Source organism: Eretmochelys imbricata, chromosome 7, assembly GCF_965152235.1.
Source record: "Eretmochelys imbricata isolate rEreImb1 chromosome 7, rEreImb1.hap1, whole genome shotgun sequence".
NCBI classification, from domain to species: Eukaryota; Metazoa; Chordata; order Testudines; family Cheloniidae; genus Eretmochelys; species Eretmochelys imbricata.
Genome location: NC_135578.1, coordinates 109,388,525 through 109,405,907, shown reverse-complemented (window position 1 = coordinate 109,405,907; position 17,383 = coordinate 109,388,525). Strand labels below are relative to the sequence as shown.

General features: G+C 44.5%; 1 protein-coding gene across 2 annotated transcripts in view; it reads right to left on the bottom strand.

Moving 5' to 3' along the window:
- The window catches only part of CACUL1 (CDK2 associated cullin domain 1), an 81,012-nt gene extending 73,224 nt beyond the window's left edge, over window positions 1-7,788 (bottom strand). For both annotated transcript variants that reach the window (XM_077823047.1, XM_077823048.1), the window contains exon 1: window positions 7,308-7,788. In XM_077823047.1, coding sequence (XP_077679173.1) covers window positions 7,308-7,635 — 328 coding nt within the window. In that variant the 5' untranslated portion in view covers window positions 7,636-7,788. The remainder of the gene's footprint in view (window positions 1-7,307) is intronic.
- Window positions 7,789-17,383: the final 9,595 nt, after the last annotated feature.

The following is a 17,383-nucleotide window of genomic DNA, read 5'->3' as shown; positions in this document are numbered from 1 at the left end:
CTGCAAATTACTGATTACCAGCTATCACTGTATGATTTTATCTGACACACTATGACTACTGTTGAAACAAGTGATAGAAAACTGGTGATTAAAAGGGACAGAAGTAAACCAAACAATTCCTCCCAGGTAAATTGTAAACTTTGCCAAGATTTGAAAAGTAGCAAGATAAAAGGAATTTTTCTACACTTTTTGAGATGAGCATTCAGTTTCTTCAGAGCCTAAAGTCAAATGTGCCAGTGAATTAAATGTTGTCTACTAAAGTGGAAAAGCAGAATGCTGATGAGTTTTATACTGCAACAAGCATTTTCAATGTCACGGTCATAACTGAAATACTGCCAAAAAATATTCACGTTCCAGGCCTTCCATGAACTCTTCCACATCAACTTCATTCAGAAGCTGTCCAAATGCCAAGAAGCAGCAAAGAGCAATCACTAATTGTCATAAAATAAACTTAAAATTGATAAGAAATCTGCAAAGTTCTTTTTATGCTAACCTCACTTCCTGTATAGCACAAAGTGACAAATTAAAAAAAGACTGAAGCACTTTGTCCCTAAACACTGTCCTCCAGACAGATTTAAATTCACAGATCCACTAATAGATCCTGCAAGTGAAGAAATTTTAAAAGGAAAAACTGAAAGAGTTAACATGGACATGAATGCAAGGTGATTACAGTTTCTAAATCACCTATGGGGACCCACTCCTTCTCAGAAAGAGCATCCAAACAGTGGTTGCAAACTATCATGATGGCTAAATGCTAAATCATATGTTCTGGGTCTTTTGATGTTCACAAAGGTCTCACAGTCCATGTGGATTTGTGAAGTGAATTATTCCAAAACAAAGTCAGCATAAGAGGAGAGGGGGAAAGCTGAAAATGCAGAAAGATTAATCAGCAGTGTTAAATGAGAGAGGTGAAAGCTTGACTGAAACTGGTTTGCACAGGGCCTCCAAGAGTAATGTAAATCTTTATTCTTAACTACAGTGCAAGTCCTATTTAATAGGTCTTAGGTAATTCAGATCAGGAAGAGCCAGTTGGAAGAAACTGCATTCTAGGCAATTGCAAAGCATAGTTGAGAGAATTCCAACTAACTAGCAAAGCCTGCTAGATAGTGTCATTCAAATATACCAATACACAGTGGAGTCACATCTTACCCGGGGGTTAGGTTCTAAAGTTAGCACGTAAGGCGAAAATCACGTATATAGTCAAAATTACCCTTAAAAATCCCTTAAATCACCCATAAAGTACAGTATACTGTACATGGTTTTGTGTATACAACCCTGTACAGTAATATGTATACATGTATAATGTAGACAGTAAATAATAAAGAGTATATATGCAAAATATAATTTTACAGTACTGTATTTTTAATTACAGTGGGTAATTACAGGGGGTCATCAGGGCTTGATGTCAGCCCAGGAGACAGAGGTGACAGAGTCGTAGACGAAGTGGTTGGCTCTGGTTCAGCTCGAGAAGTTGATTGCATAGTCTCATTTGCTGCTGGTTGTTTTTCTCTTGAAAAACATGGTGATCGGCAACTGTCGCTGTTGTCTCTTGAGCTGCTCAAACATTTCTTGATATGGTCTCAAATCGTCCATAATACTGTGTGTGATTTTGAGGCTTTGTTCCATAGAGGGATCGTATTCAGAAATTAAATCATTCAAGTGTTTCGCTGCTTGGAACACTTCAGAAAATTTATGAAGATTCCAACTTGCTGGCTCTTCCTGGTCGTCGTCATCATCATCTTCATCTTCTGTAGACGATTTTATCAGTTCCTCTAACTCTTCGTTAGTCAACGTTTCTCTGTGGCTCTCAAATAATTCTTCAATTTCTTCCTCAAGGATGTCGACGAAGCCATCACCACACACTTGCCTGGCCACCTGAAAAATGAGTTTCACTTCTTTGTCAATGGTCGGGAAACCCTTAAAATCATTCACACATTCTTTCCATAGGTTTTGCCAACATAAATTGACTGTTTCAGGCTTGATTGCATCCATTGCCTGTTTAATATAAGTGATGCAATTGGCAATGTTGAAGGACTTCCAACACTCCATCACATTAAGATTGGGACCGGCATCCATAGCGCTACGTATCCGTGAGAACGTAAACCTCGTGTACGTGGCCATGAAACAGCGAATCACGCCTTGGTTGGAGGTGATATTGGGGGAGAGAAAGACGACTTCAACATCGTTATGCGCAAACCAGAGTGCCACAGGGTGGCCAAGAGCATTGTCTACAATCAGCAATACTTTAAAGTCAAGTCCTTTCTCTTCGAGGTACAGCTTGACCTCTGGAATGAAACACTTGTGGAACCAATCCAAAAATACTGCTGACGTCACCCAAGCCTTTTTATTTAATTGCCAGGACACAGGCAGGAGATTTTTGTTCTTGCCTTTTAGGGCACGGCGATTTGCAGCCCTGTAGAGTAAGCCCAGCCACATTACCACAAAACAACACAGTCACACGGTCTTTAGCTGCTTTGAAGCCAGGGGCTTGTCTTTCTGATTTCGAAGTGTAAGTGCTGTTGGGCATTTTTTTTCCAGAAGAGCCCAGTCTCGTCAGCATTAAAAACTTGTTCCAGAAGATAGCTCTTTTCTTCTATGATTTTTCTTTAATTATTCAGGGTAGGCTTTTGCTGCCTCTTCACTGGCAGATGCAGCTTCACCGGTAGTCTGTACGTTTTTGCGTTGAAGCAGTTCCTAAAACTGTTAAGCCAGCCTTGGCTGGCTTTGAATTCCTTCTCATCAGAAGGCTGTCCCTCTTTGGTGGGAGGTCTGAACAGCACACAGAGGCTAAGAGCCTCTTCTCGCAACGTGTTACCATCAATAGGCACACATTTACAGTTCATGTCTTCCAGCCATAAGTTTAATGCCTTTTCAGTCTTCACTGAAGTCTTATCATGCATCTGGCTTGTCATCTTAGCAGTTTTTGGAGCACTTGATGCCACAGCATGACGAATTTCTCTCTCTCTAATCTTGATGCTAGATTCTTTGCGGCCATATTTATGTGCCATGTTGGAGACCGACATACCGTCTCTAACTAAGTCGAACACAGCCAGTTTTTCCTCCAGCACTGGAGCAGATCGTTGTTTCTTCAGCTGAGCACCAGATGAAGTAGTTGGCTTGCGTTTAGGGGCCATGTTGTACGAAAAATACGTACAGTATCTTTAAACACTAGAATCACACTCAGCGTGGCGAGATGCTCACACTATGAGAGGCATGCGGGAACTGAGACTGACTGAGGGAACAGCAGATTCAAGTTTCCCATCTCACGCTCACTCCAGGGCATAAGCTCATTGAGTGGAATGGTGGGCGGAATCGCCCACACTATTTACAGGTATCTTGTTGTTTTTTTTTTTTGTTGTTTTTTTTTGCAGAGCGCATATAGTTGAATTTGCTTAAGTTAAATGCACGTATGATGCGACTCACCTGTATCCAAGCACACCTTGCATCTCACACTTTTCTTTTATTGTTGTATAAATAAAAATAACTCTAGTATTCCTCTTGCAATCACCATTCACAACTATAACAAATTAGTTCTAAGAATGAATGCTTTTGGAAAACATTCTGTCATATACTGTATGAAGAGTTTACCTGTAGAAATTGCTGCTCTTCATATGATGACCATTCCCCATTGTCCTTTGTTTTTAAACAAAGTAATACAGAATGTTAAAAGAATGTCCAATGGCATTTTTCCCCAGCTATACCCTGGCATAACGTAGCAAAATTATGAATCCATTCTGTGGCTGCATTACACACCACTACTTCCCACTCACTACTCAAAATGCTTACCAAGAGTAAATTTCAAACTTTTTGTCTACATCAATGGATTTGTTACACAGAAAAATGAACACAGAATGCTTTATAATTAAGTTCTTACATAATTTGGGTAAACATACATCAGCATATCTCAATCATCCTGCTGCTATCTGCACTGCCAAACAAGGATTTATTAAGCTGAGCAACAAACCCATATTAGCCATGTTTGCAAGTAGAGCTAAAGCCGAACTTAAAACAGTTTACAGCCACATTGTGCGTTGATGCAAACTGCGCTTTACCCATTTTCTCTACAATTATCCTACAATCTGATTACAAACACAATCGATAAGTTCTCAATATTTTAAGTAAAACAACATGAACTGACTCTCTAATGACCTTAGAAAAAAAAACACTATAAAATGAACGGCTTCTATAAATATTAGGTTTAGAATCATCTATCTGGCGATGTACAACAAAACTTGCAACAGAGAAGTAACTTCTTTTAAGTCTTTTATGGGAACAAAAGGAGGACAATGTGAAATTAAATATGCAACATCAAGTCTATCTAGTTTTAGGTCTACCAACCTTACCAGAATATCATTTATATATTAAAATAGATTTGACCTCCTGTATGTATTTTAAAACTGCAAGATTGAAGAGTAGTTTAGACCAGCATTTCTCAAATGCTGCCAAAGGTGGATTTTTTTGCAGCCATGACAGCCTCTAAAGCACGGGCAGAGTGGGATGGGGGCGGGGGGGGGGGGGAGAAGAGGAGGTGCTGGCAAAGCAGCAGCCCCTCCCTGCAGCACCCAGCTGTTGCTCCTGAGTAGCTGTTACCAAGGGCAGCAAGATGTACCGTTTTGGTGTTTACGCTGGCGCTGCCAGCGGGGATCGGTGCCCTGCATTGCGCAACCTCCTTGGGGGCTCTGGGCAGCACCTCTGGAAACAAGTGGGGCCAGTGTCGGAGGCAGCTCTTGTCAGTGGAGGCAGCTGTGGCACTCGGTCACTGGGGCGCTCCCCTGGGCATCTTCCCTGCTCCCACCCAGCTGGGGCACAGGAAGCCTGGGACTCCACCGGTGGCTGGTGAGTTCCCGACCCACTTTCCCCGGGGAGGGCTCTCGCTGAAGCGCCAGAGGAGGCAGGAACAGAGAGATGGGTTGGCACTTTCCCTGCCTGGAGCCGCACCTGCTGTTTACAGTTGCCTTAGATACCACAGCTGTTCAACAGGCCTGGCAGCTCCCCGGCAAGGTGAGGGGCTCCTGTTCCACGACACACACTGAGCACAAGAATAGAAGCAAAGTCTGGGTGTACTGAATGGGGAGCTCTATTTCCTACCACCTTCCTACTGCATAAATAAATTACAATGATTTGGACATGTATATGTGCATACTTATTTGTTTTTCCTAAAATATTTTAGGAAAAATTGTCAGAGTGGCCACCAGCAAGAGTTAGTGGCCACACTGAGGCCACCAAAACATTTGTGAGAACCCCTGGTTTAGACAGTAAGCTGCTGCTGAGGTGGGGAAGGCAGGAGAGAAATTGTTGGGTTGTCCCTCCTCTTCCATCTCCTCACTCCCACACACTTATCTCTTCAAAACATCCTCAGAGCATACCTGTGGAGTAATTATTATCCCCATTTTTCAGATGTGGAAACTAAGGCAGAGAGATTAAATGGTTTATCCAAGACCAAGAACAGAGTCAGTGTCAGAACCAAAATTAAAACAAAAGGAGTTCCTGGCCCTACATTCAGATCACAGTGCCTCTATAGACTATGCCATTTGAGCAGCAGTTGCAGAAGCTAAGATCTATGTTGCTCATGTACATATGCCACCAACGTTTATCTGTCATAGGCCAAGATGATCTATCACAGGGTTCTCAACCTTTTTCTTTCTGAGCCCCCTCATGCTATAAGAACTCCCCAGCCCACCTGTGCCACAACAACTGTTTTTCTGCATATAAAAGCCAGGGCCAACGTTATGGGGTAGCAAGCAGGGCAATTACCTGGCCCCACACCACAGGGGCCCCCGACAAAGCTACACTGCTCAGGCTTCGGCTTCAGCCCCGGATAGCGGGGCTCAAGGCACCAGGCTTCAGTCCCATGTGGTGGAGCTTCAGGTTTCTGCCATGGAGCCCAGCAAGTCTAAAGCTATCCCTGCTTGGAGGACCACCTGAAACCTGCTCATGGCCTCCCACGGGGCCTCAGACCCCTGGTTGAGAACCACTGATGATCACACTGAGGAGTTCTAATAAACCAAACATTTGTTCGTGATTTCATAAATATTTTGATTAAACCATTCTACTAGTTTTTACATAGCAGTACTGGATAAGGGAATTCTGAAGATAAGTGAAGGTCTGCATACCTACTAGTACATAGCTATTTCATGGGAGCTCTGGGAACAAATGCTCAAATATGCTTAAAAAAAGAAATCTGCCATTTTAATGACAGATCTATATTTTAGGAGACCCACACAACACAAAAGCAAACACAGCAGTTCCTTCACCCTCAAACCTAAAAAACAGAGTTGTCTGAAAACTGGAATTCACATTACACAGAAAATTCTGAAATTTTGTTTTTAACAAAATTGTTCCAAAGCAGAATGAAAAATTAAATTTCAAGATTTCTTGCAGAATTCATAAATTTCATTCAGAAGAAGCTGAAATGACATTCCATTGTGACCTTTCTGAAACATTTCTGAATCTACCAAACTACCTTAAGGCCTAACAGATTTATTTGGGCATAAGCTTTCGTGGGTAAAAAGCCACTTCTTCAGATGCAACTGCATCTGAAGAAGTGGTTTTTTTAACCACGAAAGCTTATGCCCAAATAAATCTGTTAGTCTTTAAGGTGCCACTGGACTCCTCATTGTTTTGGTGGACACAGACTAACACGGCTAACCTGATACTTGATACCAAACTACCTAGAGCCCACCAGGTGAGTAGCCAAGCAGCACGGGAAGTCCCAGCTCTGAGGCAAGTGGGAAGCATGAGGGCGAAGGGATGCTTTCTACTTCCAACTCAGTCAACCATTCAAATATTTTTGTTCTTAGTTCAGATACAGGCAAGGGCTGAGACAATCAGGGAAGTGGACCAGTTTGAGAACGGACTCAAGGCCCATACAGGCATGTGGGGGAAAGAGAGTGTTCAAAGGGAAGGAAGCACGAAAGACAGTGACAGTTTTAGCTAAGCAGCAGGATGAGAAGGGCAAACACATGGTGGGTGAGAGGACAGTTTCAGCCTAGACTCCAGGAAGTGGAGGGAAGCATAGCTCAGACACACAAGCGAAGTCCCAGCTTCAGCCCCGTTTTACAGAAGGGGGTGGGGCAGTGGCAGTTAGGGTAGACTCCCAGGCCCCGGACACAGCACGTGTAACACAAGGGCAGGCTGGGGACCCCAGGCGCAGAGTGTGAGTATGCCAGGGGCGACACAGGGACAGACTCCAGGCCAGGGCCGCCTGGTCACAGGGTGTATGTGTGGGAAGCTGGTGGGACCCAGGGCATTCTCGGGGTGGGGTGCAGGCCTCTCCGGGGCGGGCCAGGCCAGGCTCTGTCACTCACAGAACTTGGAGGTGGAGGTGTTGATGGTGGCAGCAGCGACGGCTCCTCCCTTGCCAGCAGCCCCTGCAGAGTCACAGCCCTTCATCAGGCCATTGGCTTCGGGCACCATCTGGGCCTCTTCCTCCTCCTGCGGCTGCCCCCGGTGGCCCTTCCTATCCGCGGGCAGCTGCAGGGCCCTGTCCCCGAGGGGGGCCTGGGCATGGCCCGCAGGGCGCTGCTGCCTGTAGCCATCCACACCGGCCTCCCAGTTGTTATGGTTCTGATCGTCCATCATGGCCTCATAGCTGCTGCTGCTGCCCCCCTCCTCCTCCATGCTCTCCTCCTCCATCCTGCCCGGGGGAGGGGGGCCCCGCTCGGTCCGGCTGGGGGCGGCGAGGCGGGGGGAAGCTCAAGACCGACCTCCCATCCTGCACGTTACATCCCAGGGCTCAGAACCTCCGGCTCAGGAGGGCAGGGCAAAGCTGCGGAAAAGCAAGCTCAAGCTTCAGCCGTAAAGAACGCCGCTCCAAAGCCGCGGCACTTTGCGGCGGTGGCTCAAGCGGACCCTCCGCCCAGTGCCGCCGCGGAGCGCTATGGGGATCGTAGTTTACCGGGCCAGGGAGGCGGTAGGCTGGATCACGTGACGTGGCCCGCGGCCATTGTTCCCGACGCCATGACACCATAGGCAAAGGGCCAAGGCGTGGGTCGGGCGAGTTGCTCAGCCTCACATCGGGGGTGGTGCGGGCGGTACCCTCGCTGTGAATTGAGGGACAGACCCTGTGCAGGAGAAAAGACCCCCGCATGTCAGGGAAATTCATTCTTCCTGTTGTGAGGGGTGGGGAAGGGAGACTCATTTCTGGGGAGGGAACCCCCTTTTCTTTGGGGAAGGTGCCCCCTTTTTTCCAAATGGGGACATTGTTACTCTGGGGGAGACTCTCCCTGTTTGCCATCTGCTGGTGGGCTCTCTGGCAGGGAAGGGCTTGGCTTTGTGATTTCCCCTGAGACAGGGCTTGAAAAATCCGCGGGAGGAGGAAGTGCTGGGCCAGGGCTGCTAACCTCTGCAGAATTTCCGCTGTCATATAAAAAGGGTTTCGAGCCCTCCCTAGCAGCAAAGAAAACCTTCCAAATATGAACTGAGTGTAATCCAATTATTAGTAACTTGGATTGCAGTCGTGCCTAGTGGGCCCAGTCAAGGATCAGGTCCCCATTGTGCTCTGCTTCAGAGACCATACAAACCTAGCTTCATGACAAGACACAATGAAACAGACGCAGTGTAGCCCACTCTCAATTTCACCACACCTCTCACCATATTTGGTGGTTTTCTTAAAGTCCCAGCTCCTGTAATCATGTGACTGTGAGACGAGCGGCTCTCATTTTAAAACGCCCTCATGGTTGTGGATGAAAAGTTTGAAAAAGTGATCTGACTGTATCACCCCCCAAAAAAGGTCAAACCCAAAAGGCAAATACAAAGAACCTCAAATGGTAGTTTTTTAAAATGAAAATCTCATGATTTTTAAGCCACTCGCATGATTTTTGAACAGTTGGGTTTGGCAGTACTGAGGCAAATGGAGGGAAGGAAGAGGTAACAGTTAAAAAGTACTTTTATGCATAGTGAGCAGTAGTCTCAGCTCATTATCTGCCTACCCCTTGTAGATAGGGTTGCCAGGCATCAGGCATGCCCGGCTCCTAGGTGCAGGGTCTGGCACGAGGGCTCCACGCACTGACCCCGCCCCGAGTGCCAGCTCTGCAGCTCCCATTGGCCCAGAACCGTGGCCAATGGGAGCTGCAGAGGAAGTGGCTGCAGGCAGCATGCAGAGCCCCCTGACCCCTCCGCCTAGGAGCCAGACATGCCAGCCGCTTCCGGGAGCCGCGCAGGGCCAGGGCAGACAGGGAGCCTGTTTTAACCCTGCTGCGCCGCTGACTGGGAGCCACCTGAGATAAGTGCCGCCCAGCCGGAGCCCACAATCCATAACCCTCTCCTGCACCCCAACCCCCTGCCCCAGTTCGGGACCCCTTCCCACATCCCAACTCCCTCCCTGAGTGCATACCCCAACCCCCTGCCCCAGCCCTGATCCCCCTCCTGCACCCCAAACCCTTCATTCACAGCCAGGAGCCCCCTCCTGCACCCCAAACCCATCATCCATGGGCCCACCCCAGAGCCCACACCCCCAGCCGGAGCCCTCACCCCCTCCTGCATCCCAATCCTCTGCCCCAGAATGATGAGAGTGAGTGAGGAGAGCAAGCAACGAAGGGGGGGGGTGGAGTGAGTAAGGGGGGGCTTGGAGAAGGCGCCGGGCAGGGCGGGGCCTCAGGAAAGGGGCAGGGCCGGGGGCAGGGCAAGGGTATTCGGTTTTGTGCAGTTAGAAAGTTGGCAACCCTACTTGCTGACATAGGCCCCGACTCCAGCCCTGTAGCACCCACGGGGAAGAATTAGTGGGTGCTCTGCACCCACTGGCAGCCAAGCTCCCCTATCCCCACGCCCCACCTCCTCCTCTGCCTCCTCCCCTGCGCGCGCCGCATCCCCGCTCCTCTGCTTACCTCCCAACGCTTCCCGCCATGCCGCCGCCAAACAGCTGTTTGGCAGCGCGTTTGGAGGGAGGGGGAGGAGCGGGAACATGGCGCGCTCAGGGGAGGAGGTGGGGAAGAGGCGGGGCCAGGGCGAGGATTTGGGGAAGGAGTCAGAATAGGGGCAGGGAGGGGGGTGGATTTGGGGTAGGGACTTTGGGGAAGGGGTTTGAATGGGGGTGGGGCAGGGGCAGGAGGGGGTGGAGCAAGGGTAGAGTCAGGGCGGGGCTGGGGGGTAGAGGAGAGTCGAGCACCCACCAGCGGAAGAAGAAGTCGGCACCTATGCTTGCAGACTGTCTTAAAGAGACTACAAACAGTCTTAGTGCCCCTGCTGCTGCTCAGAGCCTTTCCAAGCTGCAGCAGAGTTAAAACTGATCTGTTTTATCACTGCAAAGGGGGGAGGGAATTTTAGTCTTCAGAAGTTTTCTCTAGTTATTGGGTGAGGGAGGGGGAGTAATATTTCTCCTGTAACTAAGAAAGTATATTTTTAACAAAGGTGAGGAAACAGCAAATTTCAGGAGTTCTCTTTCAATACCACCCACTAGCATCCAGCTGTATTTATCAGTTCAAGGCCTGCAGAAACCCATTTATTTAGAAGCAAAAAGACACATTCAGTTTCAGGCAATTTGGAAAGGTCGCCCTCTGCTGGCATGTGATCTCTAGGTCAGTGTTGAAATGAGACAGTAAAAGAACATCATCAGATTGAAATCTAGTCCATTTTAAAAACTGAGTTTAAAGTAGTTTCAGGCACTATAGCAGCCTTAGGCAGCCCCTGCCGTTTTATTGTGTGCTGTGTTGTTCTAGCCGTGTCAGTCTTAGGATGTTAGAGACAAGGTGGGTGAGGTAATAACTTTTACTGGACCAAGTTGGTCCAATAAAAGATATTACCTCACCCACCTTGTCTCCCTCCTAATTTTTGTGATTTTAAAATTTCTTCAAAATATTCCCATAGACATAGACATAGAAAGACAGTCCCTGCCCCCAACGAGTTTATAATCTAAGGCTATGTCTGCACTACCACCTATGTCGGCAAAATTTATGTCGTTCAGGGTGTGAATATTCCACCCCCGGAGTGACATAAATTACACCAGCATAAGCGCTAGCGTGCACAGTGCTATGTCAGCAGGAGAGCTTCTCCCACTGGCACAGCTTCTGCCGCTTGCAGGGGTATGTTTTTTATGCCAATAGGAAAGCTTCTCCCACTGACATAGCTTCTGCTGCTCATGGGGGGCGGGGTGGGGGGTTATGCTGACAGGAGAGCTCTCTCCCATCGGCATAGAGCATCTTCACCAGATGCGCTGCAGCGCTGTATGTGAAGACATGGCCATAATAATGATAGTAGGTAAAACATTTCAGACAGAATTGTCATGTTATGTTGATGGAGTCCTTTTAAAATTTCAATCTCTGTCATTCAAATTGTGCCACCGACCTGAGACAGGGTGAGGGCCTTTGCGAATGAGTGAGGGCATGATGCTGTTAGTTGTTGTGTCTGACTCCAAACTCATTTTACTGACATGGCTGAACTTGCCACTGACTTATCTCTGTTAGAATCTCTCAGGATGTACTTGACAAGCTGGTTTCCCATGGTGAAGTGTGAGGTAGTGTCTTTTGCTACCAGCTTATGCATAATTGCAGTTCAGATCCTTGTCGGCTTCAGTCAACATCAGACAAATGAGACAGAAAGGTTGTACATAAAATCATCTGTATTTGCACTCGAATCATAGAGGACCCTGGAACTTTTCTTTGAAGATTGAACTAAAACTAGAAGTGGTAAAAACAAAATTGTCAAAAAGTAATTTTGGCCAAAAAAAAATCTTTGAATGGAAAACAAATTTTCAAATACATTTTCTGGTTTTCAATGAAAAACTGGAAAAAAAAATTTATCAAAAGCTGCAGATGTTATGGGTTTGATTTTTTCACTGAAAAAGCAACCAAAAAAATTGTGGGAAGGCTTGACAAAACCAAAAAAGGAAACTTTTTTTTTTTTTTCCAAAATTTCCCATGAAAAAACGATTGGCATTTTTCTAGCATCTCTATTACAAACCTACTTTGTCTTTATTTGTATTGTATTATTTGACGGAATTGTCTTACTGTGTGTGGATGGAGGAGAATAGCTTCTATAATATTCTTCTAACTAATAATGTTACATACAATGTATACCTACCTGCTATAATGATCTGCAGTCCTCAGTAATGCTGGTTTTTAGTTGCTTAAATGCTTGTCCGTCCTGACAACACGAAAAGCACAAGCCCCCTATTTATGTACAAAATGACTATAGCATGAAGAGCAGCAGTGCAAACACCTCCGCACTGTCATGTCACTGACGTAAATCCTAATCTCTAGAGAGGTGTGAAGGTACTTCGGGATTCATGCCTATTCATTTTTTGGCCAAAATGACATTGGGTCTGATCCATGCTTATTGAAACCATTAGACTACAATGGCCATTGGAGCCGGCCTGTTGTGAGGGGCCTGGATGCATTCAGTGATTAAAACAATTTGGCCACATTATGTTTTTTTGTTATATATCTGATCTAGGTATAATCAGTTTGGCAGAAATAAAAACGACTCCATCAGGCTTTGTTCAGACCAAAATTCAATAAGCTGTAGTTTGCAGCTTTCTGGAATTTCTCTGTTTCCCACAGAGTCATTAAACGATTCAGAGGCCAAACATGGCTTTGGCATATCTCTTGTAGAGCTCAGATTACTGATAGATAATGTAAGGCAGTGTTTCCCAAACTTGGGAAGCTGCTTGTTCAGAGAAAGCCCCTGGTGGGCCGGACCGGTTTGTTTACTTGCCACGTCCACAGGTTCGGCCGATCGTGGCTCCCACTGGCTTCCCGCAGCCCCCTTTGGCCTGGAGCGGTGAACCACGGCCAGTAGGAGCCGCGATCGGCCAAATCTGCAAACACGGCAGGTAAACAAACCTGTCCAGCCTGCCAGGGGCTTTTCCTAAGCAAGCGGAGTCCCAACTTTGGGAAACACTGATGTAAGGTATCGGGGGTAGCTGTGTTAGTCTGTATCCACAAAAACAACAAGGAGTCTGGTGGCATCTTAAAGACTAACAGATTATTTGGGCATAAGCTTTCGTGGGTAAAAAACCACTTCTTCAGATGCAACCTGTTACTCTTTAAGGTGCCACCAGACTCCTTGTTGTTTTTGATAGATAATGGTCCTTCTCCCACCATCCCATTTTGGTGATCTGTTGCTATGTCTTGACCATGACAAGATGAAGGACTGATCATTTACTTTGTTTGTTGTTAACTTGAGCTGTGTCTCTGTATCACAGCTTTCTTTGTGCAGCAGGTGGTGTGTAATATTTAATATGAAGAGAGCCCTTTATAATGAATGTTATGGTGAAATCTAAATCAGCAAACAATTTTTAGACTAGATTAGTGTGTCTATTTTCTACTAATCACAAAGATATGTAAATGATGTTTGCACATCTTAATTGCTAGTGGAACATTATAAATATTAGTTGCATAGGGACATTGACAGTGTGGCACCTGGATGCTGTTTCCCCCCTCACATTGAATCCTTAGGTCACAATGGTTCACAGTTGGAGAATCCTCGAGTACTGGTGAAGAAAACGTTGCTACAAGCAAGATAAACTTTGTTCCATATTGAATTTCTTTGTTTTTTGTAGCAGTTTTGATCAAAGCAAAGAGCTTTCTCCTCAGCCTTGTCATTTATAAAATGCAGAACAGCAGAACTTTTCTAAGTTCTGATTATCACGACAGAAGTTTTTTTTCTCCTGCTGATAACAGCACACCTTAATTGATTAGTCTCGTTACAGTTGGTATGGCAACACCCATTTTTTCATGTTCTCTGTGTATATATATCTTCCTACTGTATTTTCCACTGCATGCATCCGATGAAGTGGGTTTTAGCCCACGAAAGCTTGTGCCCAAATACATTTGTTAGTCTCTAAGGTGCCACAAGTACTCCTCAGATTTTACAGTCTACTTCCTCCATGACTGAATAAGGAAGATATCTAAAGGAAAGTAAATGGGCCAAGATTTAATACTGCTAAGTGGGAAGAAGAGGAAGGCATTTAATAAAGAAGTTAAAAGAGGACATGTACCAACTATTGAGGGTGTATGCCTTCCTTTTGCCCAAATGGTATGCAAGTCTAGTGATCCACCACTGTTCTTAGATTCTCAGGTAGTGATAATGGTCCATAATGCCTTTGATTGTTTACTGCTGTCAAGGTGGTATTACCATTCCTTTCTACTGAAGACTTCACAAAGGTTATTTATTCCTGGTACCTATATGCTATACTACTCCAATACATTATACTTAAAACTGAGTTTGAAAACCCTTCAAAGTTTGTGCCTGCCTCCTTCTAATATGCTGGCATAAACTGAGCACTGGTGCTCAAGTATATATATTTCCTTTCTGTTAATTTCCAGGGACAAGTCAGTGTATTGGTGATTCTATGTGAAGCCCTGAATAGTTTAGAACCCAACTATCTAAGAAACCATCTTTTACTATATGTCCCCCTATGGCAGCATAAAACAGCTGGGATGCTCTGGCTGTTGGTTCTTTTCTTCAGAACCTGCAAGGTGTTAGGTGTCCTCAACTCCCAGTGAAATTATTGGGAAATGGAGACTCACTCAGCTGTGCGCAAGATGTGAGCTAACTGATTTATATATGGAATACAGCATTTCACGTTAGCCCCAAACACAGCAATCAGGTCTCAGACCAGTACCAATGATTTTTTTCCAAATTTAAAAAACAGTCTATGTTTAGCCATTTCTGAGTTATGTGAGTGTTTTAAAACCTCTTTATTCAAGGGGCTTTTTTCACAGCTGAAGAATACATTGTTTGATAAGCAAGAGCATTATATGGTCTTTTTGGAATGGAAAGCAAACAGTCTGAAAACTGGCTGCTATATATGTGAGATGTAATTATGTCACATAAGGAAATTTTTTTGTATAATCCTAGGACACCTACTGCCTGTTTTATGTACTTACGTTTGCATAACTCAACAGTTAATCCATATGTATTTGCAAAATCATATATTTAACCATCCAGAATCATTCTAAGATTAATGTAGTTAAAAGTGTTAAAATACATATTTAATCAAAGACTCTAGTCTCTGATAAATAATAATCAGTAAAAACTGCCAAAAGGGCATATTCTCATCTTGGATGTGTGAGGAATTATACATGCAAATCCCCAGACACGAAGAGGAATTTTTCCCCCTCAAAACATATTTAGCCAATGAACAAGAACAGTTCTGGGGCTATTCCAGACTGTCAGGTACTAAGCAATACAAATTTATAACCATCCCTGAAATGCTTCTTTTCTTAAAGTAGACTGTCAAATCCAACTTTGAATTCCTTAGCTGTTTTCTGAACATGTTACAACCTGAAAGCTGTTTCATATCAGGTGTGGTTAAAACAGAAGCAATGCATTCAGTTTCCTATTTACTGTTGACAGTTTTATTCATGCATAAAGAAATTTGGGCAGAGAACTTGAAAACATGACTTTGAGAAGAGTAAGTAAGTAGGGATGAAGATGAGAGTTGTTAGGCTGTAGGCTAAACAGACAAATGATTCCATGTTGAAAACATGAGCGGATTACAAGTTTGTTCAATGCAGTGAATGACAAGGAAATTATTTGTGAACACACAATTGAAAGCTTGACTTTAAAGCAATATGAATTATCTTGATTTGAAGTTAAGAGGATTAAAAGAGAGTAAATAATTCAAGGCTGCATTTGGAGATTATTTTCTTACAATTTATACATGTATCCACTCGAGGGAGTACTTTCCATTCGGTATTCCTTTTCATGTATGTTTTTGTTAATTTACTCTTCCTTGATGATAATGTCAGCTTTATTATCCCATTGAAAGATAAATATTCAGCAAACTAAACTTAGCAAAACAAAGACAGTAGAAAGAGCCTGGGACGTCTCCTGCCCCAAGAACTACTTCCAGGAATAAAGTCCATTCACAAATTTATAAAGAGAAAACACTAACACGTTAGTTCAACAGCTGGCTAGAAACCACATCACTTACGATGAACAGTGCATTTAAAAATAAATATTTGTCATTGTTGACAAATTGATATGACAGACTGTATGTGTGTGTGTGTGTGTGTGTGTATGGATAGATAGATAGCTATAGATATATTAGGGCTTGTTTAGCTCTATATAATGAAAATTTAGTCTTGTCCTTAAGAGCTAATATTAATATAGTCTATTCTATATATGTTCTTCTATTGCACTCATCACCATACTATCTGAATGCCTTCCAGAAGTACTATAAGCAACATGACCACACACCTGTCATGTGGTGTTTGTTCTCTCATAGTCTCCCCCAGCTGGAGAAGCATGTGTAGTGGGACATCTTATTTTGGTAGGATTTGGGGGGAGAGGTGATTTTGTTTCATTATACATGTTTCTATGTATTTATGTAGAGAAGGCAAGGTCAAAGAAATGTGCCTTGGACTTTGAGCAGAAGGTGGTAAGGTTTGAGTCGGTCCTTTGCTTCTGGGGAAGTTCATTCCAGTCTCAGAGGAGTCCCTTAAAAAGTTCTCTCTCCTACACCGACGAACTTCACTTTTATTGTAGAGAGAGTTCCATTGTGCCAGAGGAGTGTAGTTGTTGACCACAGTCTTCATCCTGGAGCTTTAGGCAGTCTTTTAGATACCCTGGGCTTAGGCAATTGAACACCTTCAAAATAAGGATTGAGCCCTTGAGCTTGATTCAGATTCTATGGGAAGACAGTATAGAGAGCAGAGAACGGATCTGATGTCCTTGTGATAGCCTATATTGCTGAGGAGATACATTGCAGTGTGCTGTACTAGATGGAGTTGGCTGCATGCCTCGCTATATCCCATCGTTATAGGGTGAGAAGTGACAGAGCTGTGAATAACTGAGGCTGGATTATCATGTGCCAGGATGGGAGTCCTTGTACCACAGCGATGTCTGACTGCCATAACTGGAATGGATGGGGCAGCAGGACATCCTTGAGACAGAGGAGCACAAAGAGCACTCATATCCCCAATTGAGATGTGCCAAGAGCTTACTTTATTTAATACTTCAAGTGACATCAGGCCAGAATGTCAGATCATATCTGAGTGACTGAATCTCTTAGTCCAAAAGTGAGACTGGTTCATTCAGCAGAAATTTATTCTCTTCTCAGCGGCCCTGATCCAGAAAGCACTTAAGCACACTTAGGCAGTCCCATGGGCCTAGGATTTATGTTTCCATCTAGGTATATAGCAATTACCTGCACGATTTATGGATGATTCACAAACAGAAAATGAGCCTACAGTAAGAGTTGAGTTCCAACTTCCATCGCAACCTGCTATTTTAGTCATAATCAATCATATGGATTATTTTCTCTATCTACTTATATTCACCAATATGAAGGAATATTTGTATTTTGGAATTGGTTTATGACTTAGTAAGGGCTTGTCTACACAACCACTTAGTTTGCTGCAAGCTAGGGTGTAAATCTACCCAACACTAGCCTGCCATACACTAAGTGGCTGTATGGACCCAGCTGCCTCACACTAAAAGT